The 21,283-nt window shown below is 37.1% G+C and overlaps 1 protein-coding gene across 11 annotated transcripts in view; it reads right to left on the reverse strand.

Annotated features, from left to right (window-relative positions):
• The window catches only part of CDC14B (cell division cycle 14B), a 112,769-nt gene that overhangs the window by 25,205 nt on the left and 66,281 nt on the right, over window positions 1-21,283 (reverse strand). For all 11 annotated transcript variants that reach the window (XR_006792116.3, XM_045882375.3, XM_045882373.3 and 8 more), the window contains exons 5-7: window positions 11,555-11,631; window positions 4,835-4,901; window positions 2,138-2,200 (exon numbers count right to left, since the gene is read on the reverse strand). Coding sequence is in view for 10 of the 11 variants with exons in the window: in XM_045882375.3 (XP_045738331.1) it covers window positions 2,138-2,200; window positions 4,835-4,901; window positions 11,555-11,631 (207 nt within the window). In the remaining variant the exon portion in view is untranslated. The remainder of the gene's footprint in view (window positions 1-2,137; window positions 2,201-4,834; window positions 4,902-11,554; window positions 11,632-21,283) is intronic.

The raw sequence follows: 21,283 nt of genomic DNA on the forward strand, positions 1-21,283 counted from the left end.
CAGTAGATCTCTAGGAAAAAACATGAATATAGACTGAAATTTAAAACACTTTACTTCCTGTTAAGTCCTTTCAACTAAGTTACCATAACAATTATTGTAAGATAAATATAGCTAAACTTTAACAATAATAGAAATGGATATACAAAGTCTTAAGCAGGAAGTAGAAGACACTTGATAGTGGAGAAGGAGAGAACTAGCAATAAAAACAAGATCAATTAGCTTTACAACTGGGGTATACATAACATATGTGCACCCAAGAACAAGGAAGAAATAAACTGCTGCCTGAATATCTGCTGGCCAGTCAGGAAATCCAAATCCAATTTACTTGACTTAATTATCAGTGAAGGGAAATTAATGAGACCATGTTCCATACTAAAAGGCCTAAGTAGGAATGAGAACCTGCCCAGATATTCCAATTTTGAAAAGAAACCAGAAATCTGGAGTTTTTAATGAGAATCCTGTGATTAGATTTCATTGAATCGCAGACATCACAGATTTTAAGATGGATCCTGAATTCCGAGAAGTTAAAATGGGAAAAAATGGGCATCATGGAATCAATAAAAGACACTAATCCAAAATTTTAAATACAGACCCATGGTCTGTAGCTACCTAAACAGTTCCTTGTGTCTCAATGCAATTTCACTGAAAGTAAACAGCTTTTGTGGGCAACCCTGCTACTCTCCGCAACATTGCAATTTCTGCATTAGTGAGAGGGAAACTAATTAGCACCTATATTACTCCTTAGTAACATATAAAGACATCACTCTGCTCCACTGAAGGACACCAACTGGCATTCTTACTAGTTTTAGTTGCCTAAAAAGAGAAAGTACATTTTATTTTAGTTTAATTTTATGAGGACAAGCACAAAAATAATGGTATTAAGTTATATTTACTAGTTTAAGATGCAAATTAAATGTACATTGTACTTCAGAAATGTACTCCTATTACAGAGAAGAAATGGTCAGCCAAATGAATCAATCTTGACCTATGCTTTAGATCTTTGTACGTCACAGTAGTGACTAATCGTACCTACTAAAACAGTTCAGTTTTACCTAACAGTTTAAAATAATAGTTACTCTAGCAATCGATTGTGAAAGGACAGTTATCCGAGGATTCCAGATACTGCTGCATGAGGTGCTGTCTGTGGAATCCCTCCACTATGAGTGAGAATGTCTGCTCAAGACAACCAGAGTAGGACAAAAAGACAGGATTCCGCAGGTATTCTTGGGGGAGACTGTTAGCATAGCATCTTACTCTTTAAAGGGTAGAATGGGAGAACCAAATTACTTATTCTTTAAAAAACAAATACACTACATTCGAAAATGTAGAGGACATCTATTGCTTTGCCTTCCTGGACTTTCTTCTCTCTCTCCTTGTCTGTGTGGCTTGATAAGGCTGATCCCAGCACTCCACTCCAACTACCGAGATGGCCCACCCACCAACCACCCTCATCAGAACCACAGTCTGGTTTAGGGCTGGGGACACATCTAAGGCAGGCCAATAAGGAACCTGTGGGTCTTTCCTGATGAGTTTGCTGAGCGAATAAATCAAAGCTGCTGGTTGCCATCTCTATCACTACTGGGGAGCTTAAGCCCAATTTCTGGTAAGTACTGGAGTACATTAATCTGGTCATGCATGAAGTTACACCTGCTCCTGGACTTTTCATTTATGTAAGTCAATAAAGTTTCCTTTTTTATTTAAGCCATTTCTATTTACTTTCTGTAACTTGCAACCAATAGTGTCTTGACTTCATACAAACAAAAGGTTATAATAAAAACCTATTTTCCAGAGGTAATTAGATGTATGATGATTATTTATTCATCTCATCAGATCCTATGCTAAGGGTTTTATGATTTCCTCATTTGCTCACTATATGAAAACCATCAATACTAAAAAAAAAAAAAAAAATTAAAGAAAAATGCCCATAAGCACATTCATGCATTCTGAGAAGATGCATCAAATGCAGAAATCACCACCAAGAACTGGAACTGCAGAACTGGGGGTAAGAGGATAAAGACTTGAAATTTTTTTTACTCTATACACATCTAAATTGTTCACTTCTTTAAAAAACAAGAATATTATCTCTGTAAGCAAAACATGAATAAAGGAGTTAAAAGTGATATCCTTGAAAACTTACTTCATAGTGTTCATATTCATCAAGGTTAAATGAGTTGAAATTAAGGAAGTCATACTGCATTGCCTAAAATCCAAAGGAAAGCTTTTAAGAATAAAGATGTAAATAAGAAAACAATTTCCAATCTAATTTCCTAACTAAAAACTTCAGGAGGTACCCCAAAAGAATATTATTATATTTAGATTTTGTTCCACTGACTAGTTTTCAAAGATGGTGGATTATGTGTTTTAAGTGTTTCCATTATCTGGAAAATTAGTTTTAACAGTATTTATTTTAATGAGATTTGATTTTTTTTAACTTTCCTTCATCAGTCATCCTATCCATGCAGAGCTAAATAACCAAGTTTTCAAAGTAATCCTACTAAATTTAGTAGATGAACACCACTCAGCCTTCAAATATAATGCCCAAGCAATGATCCCTAAATAAATTTAAAAAAAGAAGAAACTGTAGGTTAGCTTATCTTAAGCAAATCCCACCACTTTGTAAATATTTTCACTTTCAAATTCTTTTGAGTTTGAATTAAAAGATTAAATGTTCCTGATACTACAAAATTCAAAATTTTGAGAAAATTCTTCTTTCAATAAAAAGTAAAACCGTATGATTTCTGTTCTGTGGCCTCACTCTGAGTTGCAGTGGGCAGATCATACTAAGCAAAATAAGTAGAGTATCTACTTTCTGAGACAAAGATGAGCTGGTGGCCCCAGAGAAGCACTGTCCCTGCTCGATGATCCTCGAGCCAAGCAGTATGTAAGCAAGAATTTTTTTTTTATTGAAGTACAGTTGACATACAATGTTTTATTAGTTTCAGGTGTCCAACATAATGATTTGACAATTCTATACATTACTCAGTGCTCACCACAATAAATGTAGTCACCATCGGTCACCATACAATGTTATTATATACTACTACTGACTACATTCTCTATGCTGTACTTTCCATCTCTGTGCATAAGAATTCTTGATCAGCAAGGTATTCTTGGTTCATAAGGGGTGACTCTGTAAACTCAGCTTTCAAAATTTAACCTTCTGAAATACGAATGAAAAATAAGGCTACAATACCAAACAAAAAGCCCCATTTTTAAAAATATAGCTATTTAAATTCTAATTCCAAGACCATGATGAATTATATTTCTTTGAATTCAAAACACTCAATATATATCATGCCATTTGAAATAGAGATGTTCCTAACAGAATGATACAGTAAAATGTAGTTTATAGGCAATTTCTATTCATAAGGAGAGCCTATTAGAAGCCTCATTAATATTAAGTCACAATTATATTTATGTTTTATATATGTAGTAATATTCCAAATCAGCTACCAACAAAAAAATGTTTAAACTGAAAATCAGAAGCTGCCGAATAAAATTATAGAGTGAGAAAAGCAATCTTGGCCTATAGTTCCTGCTAATTAATTAGACTTTGGATGTAATATCTGATTAAAAAAAAAAAAAACCTAAGCTGAGAAATAACAATGGAAACCTCTATAGAATGTTATAGTTGACCATTTCTAAGGCTCTCTAAGTTTTTCACCTCTCCTTTTAAAGGACAGAAGGGAGCCCTAGGATCAGGACAAGTATGCCTGCCTACATTAACAGTTCCTAGGGGCCCATCTGGCAGGAACTGTAACTGCAATTGGAAGGGGTTCGTTTACATTTGCTCTCCCTCCATCTCTTGAGCACTCCTTCTGCCCGTTACCTGCCTAACCTGAGGCCTGATGGAGCTGCCTCAAAGCCTATGGCAACAAACCCGACCAGTTCCATCAGTCACTGGACTCAAACCCCAAAAAACATTAAGTTCCATACCTTGTTGCCTAATACTAGGCAAAAGGTATACTAGTTAATCTCTGAATTTGTATACAACTTAGTTCTCAAAATTCTCAGAAAGCCACCGTGTTTCATTACACAAGAAAGTAAACCCAGGTTCCTTTTGCCTCTGAAAATACAAGTCACATAAAACTTGAGATGTTGTTGAAGGCCTATTTGATCCATGGACAATTGATTTGCAATTCTTGTTTCTTGTGCTGCCCTGACATTCAAGACACATACCTGAGGAGTGAGTGTTATAACCAGAGTCTGCTGCGTCACAGAACTCCAGGGGACCATGACATGAAAGGTGTCCCTAGGAGTCAAAGACAGCAGGCAGCCCTGGTTATAAAACACAGGAGCTATTTTTAAATAGCCTTGACAAAGCAGTGGTGCCCTACTTAGTCTTATATGAAACCTAGTAACAAACTAATGGGCTATACAAATTCTTCTGTTGAACTAAAAATTGAATGCTTGAAGATACAAAACGAAGTGTTTGTTATCAGTTATTGTGTTCTAGAAATGTCCGTTGTAATTAGGATTGGTGGATATTGCTTGGACACATAAAATACACGAATCAAAGAGAACTTGGAAACCAGTAATCTATTTACTTTTTCTTTGAAATCACAACACACTCAAAGCAAGTCTGGATTTAGCTCCTAATTATGTAACTATCTCTTATTGTCCTCTGTTGTTCAAGTGGCTTTTCTCCCAACTCATTCAGAGAAACACTCAGATTCAGAAAAACTTTTCTGGTTTGGCATCATTCTAACATTAGTGGGGAAATGGGGTATCACTGACATCATACACATCTTGGAAGATCTTTGTGGAAGGTCTAGACTTCCTGGGAACTGTAGTTTTCCAACTCAACACTGGGCGCATCCTACGAATCACTTACCTTCTTTACTGCGTGAAAACAGTCGAGAAGTGTAATGTAGAAATTGCAACTTCCATAGGCAGCATCTCTGAAATCCCAAAAGTATTGAAATATATAGCTCAGTTAATTTAATTTTCTGTAGTATACTTGCCTCAAGACAGAGCTGACTAGAATTTAAAATCAAACCACAAAATCAGGACCAGGCTCAAAAAAAAAAAAATCTTGCTTTTTTGTTTTTAAGTCAAAGATAAGTCACTCTTATAAATTTCACTGCAGTTTCTACCTATTCCACCAGATACTGTTTTATATATGTGGATCAATAATGAGCACTTTCTAAATTTCAAATGATCTCCCAAGATCATTTCCGGCCTTGATGGCTAGGCTTCAAAAGTTTCTTCTCGAATTCTAATCAGTAAAATGTTCCCCTCCCCACAAAAGGGCAAGGCATTGCATTTTTCCTTCAAACTGGAAAATACCATATTAAACTGTTACCAGGAAAGACTTCTTTTTGATTCTGTATTTACATATATATGCGTGCAAGTGTAAGTATGTGTTGTAGGTATATGTCCATCCATGTAGGAAGAAAATATTGGGAAATCAAGGTAATATGTAATACTAGATGCAAGTTAAAAAACAGTCTGCTCTTCTCATTATGCTTTCACAATCTTTAACAAGTTAACTGAGTAACTTCTTTCTGATTCTTAGAAGAGTAGGGTACCAAGAAAACCACAGGAACTAAGGGGTCAACCACCTTTAGTACTCCTGGGCAGTTTAAATTAGTTTACAGACAACTCCGCCCAATACCGCATCAACGGCTATCAGTAATCTTACCACAAATCTCTTAATGTCAGTTAAGATTTTGTCCAGAAAAATAAAGCCATCCTCCACTCCCACCTGCTTTTCCTTTCCAGCTACCCTGAGCCATTACAAAGTGAAAATGTTTGGAACTAGGCAAGATAAAAATTAATTGAATTGTGATCATTCTAGAAATGCCAAACAACTGTGACTCCCTGAATTGTCCTTATTTGGTCCCTTGGTGGAACCAGGCTGCTACCGAAGCCATCATCATTAATTGCCTGCCTTGGTTGGGTTTTCCCATTGTAATATTACTTACCTGAAAAATTAAACAGCACATTTATTTTTTTTTAAGACTTTATTTATTTGACAGAGAGAGAGAGACAGCGAGAGAGGGAACACAAGCAGAGGGAGTGGGAGAGGGAGAAGCAGGCTTCCCGCAGAGCAGGGAGCCCGATGCGGGGCTCGATCCCAGGACCCTGGGATCATGACCTGAGCCGAAGGCGGATGCTTAATGACTGAGCCACCCAGGTGCCCCTGAACAGCACATTTTAAAATTTCAACTTACACAAACCTTTAGAATACACACTTTTATAGCAACATGAACAAGGAGGAAAAGGACATCCTTTTTACTTAAAATAGTTTTAGACAATACTGTCCAAATCTGTTAGAATTACTGAGGTAAGGGCGCCTGGGTGGCTCAGTTGGTTAAGCGACTGCCTTCGGCTCAGGTCATGATCCTGGAGTCCCGGGATCGAGTCCCGCATCGGGCTCCCTGCTCGGCGGGGAGTCTGCTTCTCCCTCTCCCACTCCCCGTTTGTGTTCCCTCTCTCGCTGTGTCTTTCTCTATCAAATAAATAAATAAAATCTTTAAAAAAAAAAAAAAGAATTACTGAGGTAAGTTATATGTTAGCCTTCATAGGACTGCACACAAAGTCTTAAAACGCACCATTTTTTCCTGTAAGCTTCTGAATTTAAAAAGCCGCTCTCTTCTAAAAGGTAGACAAGCTCTCTATGCAGCTTAGAAAATGATTTTACCAAGAGTTTATTGGCAATATTCAGAAAGGAGAAAAACAAATGACCCACAATAGTTCCCAGTGTGGTCCCTGGTCAAGCAGCATAGGCATCACCTGATCTTGTTAGAAATGCCAATTCCCAGGCCCCACCCCAAACTGAGTCAGAAGTTCTACGGGTGGGCCAGGTAATTTTTGTTCTAATAGGTCCTCCAGGTGATTGTGATGTATGCTTAAGTTTAAGAACCACTGACCTATAGAATCAACACAAAACATATGTTTTATAGGAATAATTTTTTCAAGGAATAAAGAACATTTTTAGAAAGAGAACCTATGGTAGGGAAATGAACTTAGCCTAAACCAAACCCCAAATTGTCAGCGGAGGGGCACCTGGGTGGCTCAGTTGGCTAAGCAGCCGACTCTTGATTTCGGCTCAGGTCATGATCTCAGGGTGCTGGGATTGATTGAGCCCTGTGTCAGGTTCCCTGCTCAGTGTAGAGTCTGCATGAGATTCTCTGCCTCTCCCTCTGCCCCTCCCCCTGCTTGCACATGCTCTCTCAAATAAATAAATCTTCTAAAAAAAAATTATCAGTGGAAATACGGTGAACTCTCAAATTACATCCCTGTGTTTTTACCATGTCTCTTCAGTTACTTTTATTATCTTCTTAACCTACTGATAATTCCTCCCCAGTCAAGTTAAAGGCATGTTGATTCAGTCTTTGTGATAACTTGATACATTTATTCAATGCATATTTTTTGAGAACCTACAATGGGCCAAGCCCTGCACTAGTCAATGATGATTCCACAAGCTTTAATCTGGGCTCAGCTAAAGTTCTGCCTCATACATTATACTACCTGAATAGACAACAAAAATCTTTCTTTACTCATTATGTATTTCTTAACACCTCCAACTTTAAACACACCCACACAACCTTCCTTCTACCCAAGCAATCAGGCTTCTTCAAAACAGCAGAATAGTAGCTATGAATCTGGATGTAAGGCTGGGGCGGGGGAGATGGGGTACTTGTCACTAAGAACATTTAACAAACTTAGAAAAGCGGGCGCCTGGGTGGCTCAGTCTGTTAAGCATCTATCTGCCTTCAGCTCAGGTCATAATCCCAGGGTCCTGGGATCAAGTCCTACATCGGGCTAAGCCTTGCTCAGCAGAGAGCCTGTGTCTTCCTCTACCTGTAGCTCCCCGTGCTTGTGCTCTAACAGATAAATAAAATAAAATGAAATAAAAGAAAAAAGAAAAAGAAAGAAAAAAACAAAACAAAACAACTTAGAAAAGCAGATGAGGGCATGCCTGGCTGGCTCAGTCGATGGAGCATGCGACTCTTGGTCTCAGGATTGTACATTTGAGCCCCGAATCGGGTGTGGAGATTACTTAAAAATAAAATCTTTTAAATAAATAAATAAATAAATAAGGCAGATGAGAAGCAATGAAAGAGTATTGCTGAGAAACTGCAAAACAATGTCAAATACTGTCAAAAAAGCTTTTGCAGCAGCTTGTATGCATAATAGCCAAAAACTGCAAATAACACAAGGATCCATCAAAAGGACTAAGGGCAAATAAACTGTGATATGTTCATAGAATGGAATGCAATAAAAATGGAAATGCAAAAAAATGGAAAGCAATAAAAAGAAGGATGAACTACTGATACTTGCCACAACATGGATAAATCTCACAGGCATTATGTATGTATTTATTTATTTTTTATTTTTATTTTTTAAAGATTTTATTTATTTGACAGAGAGAGAGAGAGCACAAGTAGGCAGAAAGGCAGGCAGAGGGAGAGGAAGAAGCAGGCTCTCCACTGAGCAGGGAGCCCGATGTGGGGCTCGATCCCAGGACTCTGGGATCATGACCTGAGCCGAAGGCAGTCGCTTAACCGACTGAGCCACCCAGGCGCCCCAGGCATTAATGTATTTAAAAAGCTAGGTCCCAACTCTCCAAAATGCCTACTCTGTATGACTCCGTTCATATGAAGTTCAAAGGCAAGAAAAACTGATGTGGTAGAAGTAGTGGTTACTTGGGGGGTGGTTACTGACTAGAAAGGGGCTGAAGGGAATCCTTAGGATTGCTGGCAGTGTTTGTACCTTGAACTGGATGGTAGTTACATATACATGACATTAGTAAGTTTCTTTTAGCTGTATGAAGACACACATCAATTGAAAAAAAAACAAAAATATGAATGTCCAATAAATGTTAGTTAAGGACAGGCACTATACTAGGTGTTTTATATGCAGAATGTTACTTAATCCTCATACCCCATTAGGGAGATCCTACTGTCATTCCCACTTATGGAGTAGGAGACCAAGGCTCACATTTGTAAAGAACCATAGAGATGTTAGTGGCAGAACTGAGGGTCAAACTCCCCCTGGTCTGACGTCAATAATCAAGCTATAAAAACTATACAATACTATCTCCCAAGAAAACAGAAAGCAGAGGCCCCCTTCCCTCGCCCCCGCAAAAAAATCAACTAAGAAGCAAAGGAGTATTACAGGTAATACCAAAGAACAGCAGTATATGCTCTTCCTAACAATAACACTAAGGTATCAAAAAAATACTGAACTACATTTTATACTGTATTTTCATTTAGATGGCAGAGAAATATTGATATAATCCATTAAGAAATCATATATATGTATATACAAACATGTAAACTCAGTGCTTAAAGAATTATATCTAAGTTGAATTAAATCTAACTAAATATTGCTACGGAGCATAAAAAGTTTAACTGCAAATGAATGCTATTCTTGTTAACAGCTATATTTATACTGTGCACTTGAAGTGCATATATTTATTCTACGCACTTAAAGTGGCAAGGATAAAAGACTACAACGCAATCAAGCTTAAAAAAATATTATCAAGCTTTATTAATTCTATTTGACCTACTTTCTTATTAGTAAGTTTAAAAGAACAGTAAAATGTGGTGAAGCACCAGATTTTTAAATCTGCACAGGCTGATACTTTTGTAAAATGCAGTAAGTATAAAATACAATAGTACTGTATTATTACATATCCAAAAATAATAATTTCTGTAAATAAATACTTTCTATTTAATAAAAATATGTAAATTTTTATTTTATTTACAAATAAAAATGAATTACTAGAAAAATAGAAGGAAAAAACACATCAAATACAAGCCCAAATTCTTCTTATAAATATACTTATCTCATCACAGCTGATAAGAAAAAGTTCACAGACTGACACTAATTCACAGGCCATACTTGGAGAAACAATACTTTAGATACATCAAATATCTGGCATCTAGGACTATAAAGATTCAAATTTTACAAACTTGAGCTGTTTCTAGCGAAGTCCTGTTTTTTAGAGAATTACTAACTTTACTCCTGGGACCAGAAGTAACTAACTTCATTTCTCAGTGCCAAACTTCAATAATCTTAAACACAGGTATGGCAAAAAAGCAACATTTATTCTATTTTTGGCCTTTGCATTTAAATTAATGCAAATTCTCTTTTACATCAACAGTGTTCCGTGGATCCTTACTTGGATATGTGAAATATGGGTGCTTACTGTATTTCAGGACCTTATGTTATGAACTTTAAGAATGGCACTATTATAAAGGAATACCAATATAAAGAACTCTACAACAAAATTAACACTGTATACCAATGTTCCTGTGACTCATAGACCACAGATACAAGCATTTCTTCTAAAGGAAATATATGGTTGCTGTTATATTACAGGTTGAAAAGAAAAGTAGAGCACTCTCCAGTTTAGAAAATAATCTTCATCTCCTCCTATCCATCTCAAATAACAAAAGACCTCACATAATCCTTGCACTAGAAAGAAAGATGGTAGGACTGGGTTCAAAGTAATTCTTCTAATTTGCTAAATCACTTAATATACAGTTTTCAGTGCAATATAGAACTGAAACAAGTATCAATTTATAGAGTAAGTCCATGGACAGTCATACAGTTACTGAAGAAGATTATGCCTAAGTTCAATGGGAGACCCATCCCAAAGCCCGTCTACAATGAAGTCAAATTCACAACCTTACGTTTTAAAAGCAAGGCCATACCTTTAACATCAGGCATTCAAGGCATACGCACCAATACTAAAAACTACTAACTTATGAGTGGAAGAATAATGCAGTACTTGAAATTATCAACACAGTATGGAATCCGTAAAATTATTTCACATGTTTATTACACGTTAAGTGCCATACAATACTTTGATTGCATAGCTAAGTCAAGGATTTTGAGAAACAGGTAGAGAAACTTTTAGACCTTAAAGAAGAACACATGCTTTTTCAAAGTATCTTCAACACAATCACCTGGTAAGTTTGAGCTGAGGATGAGGCTATCATCCGTTTACAGATGGACATCACTTCTATCCATCCTCTACGACACAGCTATTTGGTTTTTCTAGTAGTGCTGCTACATTAGCAACCTCACCCACTGTCTCTGTTGGCATATTACTAGGACGAAGAGGTTCCTTTATGCCACTGAAATTAACTCCTGATTATCAGGAAAACTTACTTCTTAACTCTTCAGGACCCAAACTCCTCAGTGGTAGCTCTGAGTACCAGAATTCCAGGACTTCGTCTGATTACAAAGTACAGCTTCCAGGAGTGGCAGAGGTTCTCACAGAGAAGTGATTCACTGCCACGAGGGACATCTGGCAACGCCTAGAGACATTCTGGTTTCCACAACTAATTTCGTGGAGGTGGAGGTGTCACTGGCAACCAGTAGGCAGAAGCCAGGGATGCAACACACAGGACAGCCCCCCAACAAAATGTCAATAGTGTCACTGTTGAGCAACCTAGATCTGTGGTGTATTTGTATCCACTCTAAAATGACTACTTACCAGGTCTTTCCTTTTTTCCCCCCAGAAACAACTATACCAAGATATTTCTGGCAAGGGCCTGATTGAATGAGTCTACCATATCATTCTTATATTTACCTGAAAGGAATAAAGGATGTATCTCCACACATTAGTATTCTATATGCTTCTTCTGGAGCTCTCCCCAAATATATAACCTACATTTGAAAAGAGAAGAAAAAGGCAGTTTATTTCTAAATGAAGATATAGTGCTGTCACTGTGAAGTTTTGTACAATTTCTCTCCAATTAACTGAGCCTGGTTCTCCAGCCTTCCCAAGGATCCCGAGAGTCATCCAGTACCCCATCCATGAATTCTTTTTGGCTTAAATCTGCCATAGCTAGTTTCTATTGTTTGCAGTAAGAGCACTGAACAAACAACTTCACAACAACCTTTGTGGTAACAAGTATAGCATTTTTAAAACAGATTTTCTAAATCAGGACATTAGATTGAACACATGCTTTTAACCTCATCTGCTTCCTGCAAATCCACCGAAATGACCATAAAGGAGTGTGTAGGGGATGGGGCTGGGAAATGGACTAAAACTGGGGAAAAGGCAGAGCAAGATTTTTACTAACTCCATCCATTTAGACTTAACTGTTTACAATACTGTACAGGTTTCCTATAAAACTGCATTTGCTTCCTATTTTCACTGTCTTCTTTTATCCTCAGAACTACATTATGCTTCCATCTTTATCTGGTAGAGTTACTTCAGGTAGATTCTTTAGCATTTTGGGTCCACCACTGGTATTCCTTGCATTTCCAATAGTTTCTTGTTCTCTGCCCTGACATTTACTATGTATATGACTTTTGGTGGGTAGATCCTTTCTCTCAAAGTTCATACATGTTGTTCCAATGTTTTTTCAGTTCTAGAGTTGCAGAAGTATTTTACTAGCCTCATCCTCTCCTCCTCTTTCTTACAAGCAAACTGTTCTAGAAACTTGGAGTTCCAGGGGTGCCCAGGTGGCTCGGTCGTTCAGCGTCTGCCTTTGGCTCAGGTCATGATCCCAGGGTCCTGGGATTGAGCCCCATGTCGGGCTCCCTGCTCCATGGGAAGACTGCTTCTGAACCCTCTCCTCCTCGCTCATGCTCTCTCTCTTGTTAGCTCTGTCTCTCTCTCTCAAATAAATAAAATATTTAAAAAAAAAAAAAAAAGAAAGAAAGAAACTTGGAGTTCAAGAATTTCACTGGCATCCCTCTAAGTAAGTCATCCTCAATCTCCAATGAAGTTTGCCTGGGACTTTCCGACCCTCATTCAATTTGAAGGCACAAGTCTTTTTCCAACTCAGAATCTTCCTGCAGGGCAGGGCATTTTCAGCTCATACATGGGGGGACAGGGAGGTGGCCACAAGCATTAGATTTGGCACATATATTATTACATAAATTAGACTCAATGCTAAAGCTTACTTTGGGATAATATACTTTAAATTTTGACTGGTAAAAAGAAATCACTAAAGGGGTGCTTGGGTGGCTCAGTTTTGGTTAAGCGTCCGACTCTTGATTTCAGTTCAGGTCATGATCTCAGGGTCGTGGGACTGAGCCCTGTGTTAAGCTCCACACTCAGTGGGGAGTCTGCTTGAGATTCTCTCCCTCTGTCCCGCTCATGCACACTCTTGCTCTAAAATAAATAAATAAATAAATCTTTAAAATTTTAAAATAAAAAAAAAGAAATCACTAAAAAAATTAATTATAAAATTTTTATCTCCATTACTTACATATGTGAGCTGTTTCCTCAATCTAACTGTGAGCTCTCTGAAGTGAGGAACCATGTCTGAGGTTTCATTTTATTTATTTTTTATTTTTATTTTTTAAAGATTTTATTTATTTGACAGAGACACAGTGAGAGAGGGAACACAAGCAGGGGGAGCGGTAGAGGGAGAAGCAGGCTTCCCGCAGAGCAGGGAGTCCGATACAGGGCTCAATCCCAGCACCCTGGGATCATGACCTGAGCCGAAGGCAGATGCTTAATGACTGAGCCACCCAAGTGCCCCTTAGGTTTCATTTTAAATTCCTGGTTCATATATTATATATGGACTCTGATTCAATGTTTAATTCACTGAACCTAAATTCTTAAATCTTTAAGTTTTAAAAAAATCACTGGATTAAGAGAAATTATAAAATCACAGATCCAACAAGGATCTTTGAAACTTTGAGAAGGACATGTCCCAAAACTGGTCATAACAGTTGATTCAGCTTTCAGAGGGCATTTTACCAATTTTCTGTTTCAAGAATGATAAATGGAACTTTTTCTCAATGCCTAGGCTGTTTCTCAATATGGTTTTATCCCATTTACTCTAAAAAACAAAACAAAAACACAAAACTTCAATTAACTATACAGAATCTTCTAACATTTATCTATGGCAGCATACAAATCCACAAAAAAAGGTATACAAAGAACAATCGATTCCAAGAATAAGGAAATGTTTTGTTACCTAGTATAAATTTTCAAGTACAGTTATTTGACTCATATAAGATTGCAATTTATCATGAATTAACCACAAGATAATCATTTATAATCTCAGTCATCATTTTTGTCTATACATTACTTCCTCTTTTAAGCATCAACTTATCACATGACTTTCTATATTATTACTATTTGGAAAAACAGCATGACAATTCTTTTAGGAAAAATTTTAAAATCCAACCCTCCCCCCTTTTTCAAATTTCCTCATTCTTTTCATTCACTTCTAGTCTCCAACATGCTTCCTTTCTCTTCTAAGGTTTACTGTATAACACCAGTAAAGTCTTTTCTCCATTCTATTTTAGGACTTACTAGTAGATAGACACCCCTCCAAAGACCAACCCAAAACCAAGAAAAACAAAACCAAATAAAAAACACCTTGAGGCCAATGAGAGTGAGAATAGGGGTTGATTGATTCATTTGTGTGTGTATATATATATTTATTACACACACACACACATATATAATTTAAATTAAATGAAATCCAGAGACCTCTTTCAGATTCTCCCTAAATTTCTAATAAGACCTTCTCTCAAATTATAGAAATCTTTCCTTAAGCACCAGATTAAAGATAATTCCTCTTACTCAAGATTGCAGTTCTTTGGTTTCTTCAATTACTAAAACTGCAATGGTATTATTTCCTTCTAACCTTCAAAACAAAAATAGTCCTTAATACATTAAATAACTGTGGGTTGGAATTATGCCTTGGAACACATGTTCAATTCAAAGAACACGAGAGCAATATAACATTTCTCCTTTGAGGGAATAAAACCTAAATCCTTAGTAATGAACTTTAAAAAAATGTTATTTTTAAATCCAGTTGGGGAATGCTTGTATATAACATACATAAATAGATACTGGGTATAACGAGATAAGCTGAAGGAAATTTATAGACTCAGAATAAATCTATTTATATAATGCTATAGTCTGAATGTTTGCGTGCCCCACTCTGCAAATTCCTATGTTGAAATCCTAACCCCCCAAAGTGATGGTATTAGTAGATGGGGCCTTCAGGAGATGGTAAGCCATAAGGGTGGAGCCATCATGAATGGGATGAGTGCCTTATAAAAGAGGCCAGCGAGATCCCTAGCCCCTTCCACCATGTGAGAACCCTCACCAGACCATGCTGACATACCCTGATCTCTGACCTCAAAGCCTCCATAAATGTGGGAAATAAATTTCTGTGTGTTTATAACCCTCCCAGTCTCTGGCAGTTCGTTATAGCTACCCAAAAGGACTAAGGCACATAACTATCAAGGAAATATTTGCTAGTAATCTATCATTTTTAATTGTACACCACCCATGCATCTTCCCTAGTCAAAAGGCCTTGCCATATGAAATTATTTTAAATTTAAGAAAAATCCTATAAATGACTCCTCTATTAACACAAATCCTCAAATTAGTAAACTCGAAATCAATGCAATTTTATGATCTGTCACTGTGTTCCTGGCCATTTGGAAGCTAGGTCCTTCTCAAATTCCTCTCGTATATTTTCATGAGAAGCTATGTACAAATATAGAATGGTCATTCTAATTCCACATTGCTGTCCAAAAATAGGAAGCAACAAATGAGGAACAAGAGAGATATTAAACAGCTGTGGTAGCCAGCCTCTAAAACAGCCCTCATGATGCTCATCTCCTGGTATTTCTACCCTCTCAGGTGGCCCCCTCCCACAATGACTAGGGCACCCGTGTGTAAATAATGCATAAATGGCAGACTATGACTTCTGAGGCTAACTCATAAATGACACTGGGGCTTCTGCCATGGATTCCTCACTCTAGGTACCTCAAGGTGTCATTCAATGAGGGCACTGGGGCAGCCTGTGTGGCAAGGAACAGAAACCTCGTGCCAATAACCAGTGCTAACTGGCCAGGGTGTGAATGGACCATGTTTTAGCAATGTACCCTCCAGCCCCGGGGCAAGCCTTCAGATGACTGCAGTCCAGTGGGGTAATTTGTCAGGCAGCAAAGGTAACAGGGTAGCACAATAAACATCAGTGAGTGAGGAAATGATCACATCGGTTTGTTAGACGTGGATAAATAAGCTAATAAATGACAAGTGCAGAGATGTAAATGTAAGCAAGCCCCATGGCTTAGAAAGCACCAGGAGGGAGAGCCTGTTGTCACCTCTCTCTGAGGTAGGTAATCTCTCTGAAGAAGCAAAGGGCAATCGTACAGGATGAATAAAATACCGAGGAAAAAATACCTGTGACATCAGTAGTGCTTTTTGAAGTCACGGTGCAAAGGTGTTTTTTGCTGAATAATACCATACCCATTTCTAGGACTTCCACAGTCCCATTTTTCAAAATTATCATCTGCCTGCCCCAGTCCCATTTTTCAAAATTATCATCTGCCTGCCCTAGTCCCTGTGAAGACTGCTAACCTTGGACTACTGATCTATGTCTCAAAACCTGGGAGGGGCTCGATCAGTGGTGAATGAAATTAGTGGACTGAAAGAAAAGAATCACAACCTGATCATTCAGTTTCAATCCTGACAATTCAGGCCTCAAGTAATAAAACGCAATCATTTAGACACATGCTTCTTATTTCTATTCTTACATACAACATTTTTGCTATGTACTCAGAGAGCCTTTGGTACGGTTTTAAGAACCAGAACATTACACAAATCATCCTAAGAATGAAGAATAACAAAGGGGTAGCCTGATAAACCAGTAAACCATTTTCAAATATTTTTCATGGAGAAATGTCACAATGTTTCCAGTATTAACTATTTTCACTTCAACCAGATGACATAGTCTTTCCTATGCCAAGACTTGAATGATCTTTTAAAAAAAATCACTCTCCAGATTAACACAGAATGTTCATGAATCAATGCAAGTTGGAAATAAGCTTAAAGATCCAACTGCTAAATAAAAAAGGTAAGTAGGGACAAGACTATATATAACACACAATTTTATATGATAAAATAAGTAAATAAAGTAAAATCACTTTCACAGCTCCTGCACCAAAACAAAAAAAAATCCTAACTACTGTTAAAAAAAACCAGATAGCCTTATATTTCAATAGTTTTAACTTTTTAGTTATTTATGTGTAGATGTGTGAATATATATATCTACATAGATATATATATAGTAGATTGGTATAATGATCCTTGATTTAGATAAAGGGAAACTGCAAGTTTGGCATAGCAATCATGTATCTACCAAGGCCAGACAGCTAATAAATGTGAGGGAATTGGCCCTGGGTATTAGTGTATATGGTTATATTATGTGGGTAGTAGGGATATTTTTTTAAAACAAAGCAAAAATCTTGATTTTGTTTTTGCATGAAACCTCCTAATTTTTAAACATTGGCAAAAACAAATAAACTACTATAAACTATTTATAAATTTATAAATACTCAATTACATAGAGCTAGCAGGCCACTACTTTCCAACCTGTGATATTCACTGGTCACCCAAAATCACACTGCTTGTTACTGGATGGAAAAGGGCCTACTGCTCAGGCCTTATTTATAGACAAGAAACCATACTATCTAAAACAAGTACTGAAACAAGGATCCAAAATTCCAGAGAGCTTAAAGGATCTACAATCAAGGGGCACCTGGGTGGCTCAGTTGTTAAGCATCTGCCTTCGGCTCAGGTCATGATCCCGGGGTCCTGGGATCGAGCCCCACATCGGGCTCCCTGCTCAGCAGGAGGCCTGCTTCTCCCTCTCCCACTCCCCCTGCTTGTGTTGCCTCTCTCGCTGTGTCTCTGTCAAATAAATAAAATCTTAAAAAAAAAAAAAACAAAAAAGATCTACAATCAAAGCTCATAACAGAGAGCCATTTTTCTTCACTCTTTCCCCAAATTAATACCACCTCGCAAGTGTCACAGGCGGATGTGATACCAGCAGTCAGGCTCACTAGGGCAAGAAAGGAAGTGAGGCTGTGATCAGCTGTGATGCCCTCAGCTCCCTCCACCACATGGCCTCTTCCTCTGGCCCACGCCGTCCCCTTCCAGGCACACCTCACACTGACCCAGCTCCTGGCTGCTATTGACAGCAGCCTGTTGCTATTTGCCCTGCCTGTCGCAGACACCCAGGAAGGTGTCTGTCAGGGGATGAGTATTTACAAAGACTTGGGCTGGCCCACCTGATTTTATCCTCCAGTCTTTGCTGCCCCGTCGAGACTGCTGTCTGCTGAACTGGATTCTTACCTACTGCTTTCAGATCCTCTCCTCTCTGCTTCCTTAGGCTTAACCTCTCATCTGATCCCTTCACCCTGAAGCCACCTTAACCCAGCATTGACTACTCTGGGTCCAAAATAATTAAATCCTTAAGGAAAAGTAGAGCACAAGTTCAAAAGATCATCATTAAATAACAAATTAAGTCCCTGAGCTCTTAGCATGACTGTTGAAATAATCTTAAATTCAACACAATTTAGGATTCTACTCACAGACTGCTGAATTAATAAAATCCTAGAACTTAATTAGTATCATAATTTTCAATGTAAATGTTTACAAGGTAAGCCATTCTAAAGGTTATAAAAATTGCTTAGAATTAAAAAATACTACTACAGAGTGATAAACTTTGAACAAGGAATCTATGTTAGCACAATTAGCTCTCCTAAAGTAATCTATTAAACATTAAAGAAAAGCAAATTTGCAAGCTATATACCAAAAGTTTGCTTGCATCATTTATTTTACACTCAGTACACTTTAACCACAAAAAAATGTTAGAAACGATGGTTAATTTCCCAGGCTAGCCCTCAAAAGTACATTTACCTATGGAAGAGCTGAATACTATATATCTGCAGAAAAATATAACTGCTAGGGCAATAAGATATAAACAAAGTTGATAACCAATAAGATAAAATGGCATCTTTCTTATTTTTTAATATGAAAAGTAGATTTAAGGTATGATAATAGTGGAAAGAAGCAGGAAAAAGAAAAAGACATTTAGTGAATGCTTAATTTGTGCCAGATTCTCTACATAAATTGAAAATAAAGGCAACTCAGTGGCCTCCTCCAAAAACCTGTTTTGCAACTAGAAATTAAAGTTTGTACCTACTAGTAAAATAATGCACTACCATTTCTGTTACAAAATATACATGTAAAAAATTAAATAGTAAGAGAGAGATAAAGTGACAATTATTTCTGAAATGATTATATAGAGTGTGCTTTAAAGAACCTGTGTTCACTAAAATATTAATAAATTTAATAGTTAATGTTTCATTTTTTAAGTATCTTGATTTAAAAGCCTTGTTGTGAGTTCAGCTATTTTTTTGTTGTTGGTTAAAAAAAAACCTTTATGGAAGTATAGTTTACAATCAATGAAAACATCTTAAATGCACAGGTCAATGGATTTCAACAACTGTCCTCAGCTGTATAACCATGACACACACAATCCAGGTGTCCCTCTCCCCAAAAGGTTCTCTTGTGCACCTTCCCAGTTAATCCCAAATGTCTCCCTCCTCCCCTCCTCAAGTCTGAGGCAACCACTGATATTCTTTCTGTCACTGTGGAATAGACATCTTTCCAAGAGCTTCATATAAATAAAATCATGTACAGCTGTTTCAGTTCTTGATGTTAATGGGTGTTGTAACTTAAAAAGATACTTTACTCTAATAAGTAAATGCAAATGCAGTAAGGATTACACTCATTTTCTTTCATCCCATCCAGCAATGATGGACATTTGGTTAGTAAATCTCAAATTCTAATCAGATGTTGTTAAAAACTAACAGGGAAAGTGCTGCACATTTTTAAAATGTTTAGCAAATAAGCTTAGGATCCACTGAAACTTTATTTAAATGATTTTAAAGTGGGTTATAACATTTTGTTTTTTGGCTATTAATATAACACTTGACTTTGAAAACTATGTCCTTAAAGGGAAAAGACCATTCATTCTGCCTTCTCAGTAGGAAATTGGTTTCAGGATAACCAAATTGGTTTCAGCCTCAACTGGAAGAGGGGAAGCTCAATTCCCATAAAAGAAAGCCAACTAATAAATGAAGGATGAATAAAATAATCAGAAATTATAGTTACACTGAAACCGTAATAAAATTGATTGAGGTAAGTACTATTAATTGTTTAAAACACTAGATGCAAGGTTGATGGGGAACTGAACATACAAATAATTCCAAAATAACACCATATGGAATCCATAAAGTCATAAAGGAGAAGACCATACATTGAAAGAATTTGAAGGTTAGCACTGAATTCAGTGGCCATTTTTAGCATCCTTAATGGTAATTTAGGTATTATATGTTTTCTGATACGATGTAACATATACTACTAATGCAGGAGCCTATAGACTTAACTTCCAGTTCACGAGACATACAGAGAATGGAGAAACAAGTTAAAAAATACCACAAGGAAGAAACCAGAAAAATTCAAAAGGTGGAACACTCCACAAGAGATCTGGTCTCTTCCATAAATCAGTGTTAGCAAAAAGGGACCATGCATGTGTGAGAGAGATTAAGGGCACAACAATCACACACAATGTATGGTCCTGGATTAGGTATTGCTTTGGACATTTTGGATCAACGGAGGAAATATGAATATAATATAATCCAGGTAGCGAGATGATGGAGTATGGATTAAAATGGAAGAATGGGCCACTGACCGAAAAAAAAAACACCAGGTGATAAAACTGTCCTGGTGAGCATAAAACATATGGTATATTACACATACATATGCACATGTCCTGCTCTTATAAATACAAAAGGGGGTTCTTTTTAAGGAACGTTTTCTAAATTTCTCAAGGGTATAAATATGGGTTTTGACATGACATTTTTCACAACAAAATGACAAAACAAAGTTTCAAACTTTTATTTTCAAAATACTCTCTTCACTATCATGAATTTGTTTTGAAAGGCACTTGCTTTTCCACTTAAAATTTCACCTGTACTTCCGATGACAGGTTAAATACCACTATCCCTCCAAATCTGGCTAGGTAATAATCACTGACTTATCACAACAAGGTAAACTTACTACTTCCTAAAATGATGTGATACACTTACCTTTTTGTAAAAAGAAAAACTCAGGTAACTTTTATATTCTTCAACTCTTCTACAGTGAGTGAGTACTTTTACTTTCACCATAATTTGTTAACAAAGCTCCTACCATTTCAGATAGTTGGTGAAACCATTCACTAGGCCACATAAAGTGCAATACTGGGAAATACACACATTGAAGACAAATGAATAGTTAGGCCAATAATCTCACTTCTGTCACAAGCGGCACCTGACCATCTGACAGAAGGGACTAACAGAGCATGAGTATATCAATCCAGTTTTAATAGCTGAGTATTTTGACTATCTGCAAAACCTAACCTCCTCTGTTTTTAAGACAAAAAAATAAATAGAAGTACTGACACTTCATTCTCAAGCCTCCTCCACACTCCATATT

Source organism: Mirounga angustirostris, unplaced genomic scaffold (genome assembly GCF_029215605.1).
Source record: "Mirounga angustirostris isolate CCGP_5_RB_7025 unplaced genomic scaffold, mMirAng1.0.hap1 SCAF_15, whole genome shotgun sequence".
NCBI classification, from domain to species: Eukaryota; Metazoa; Chordata; class Mammalia; order Carnivora; family Phocidae; genus Mirounga; species Mirounga angustirostris.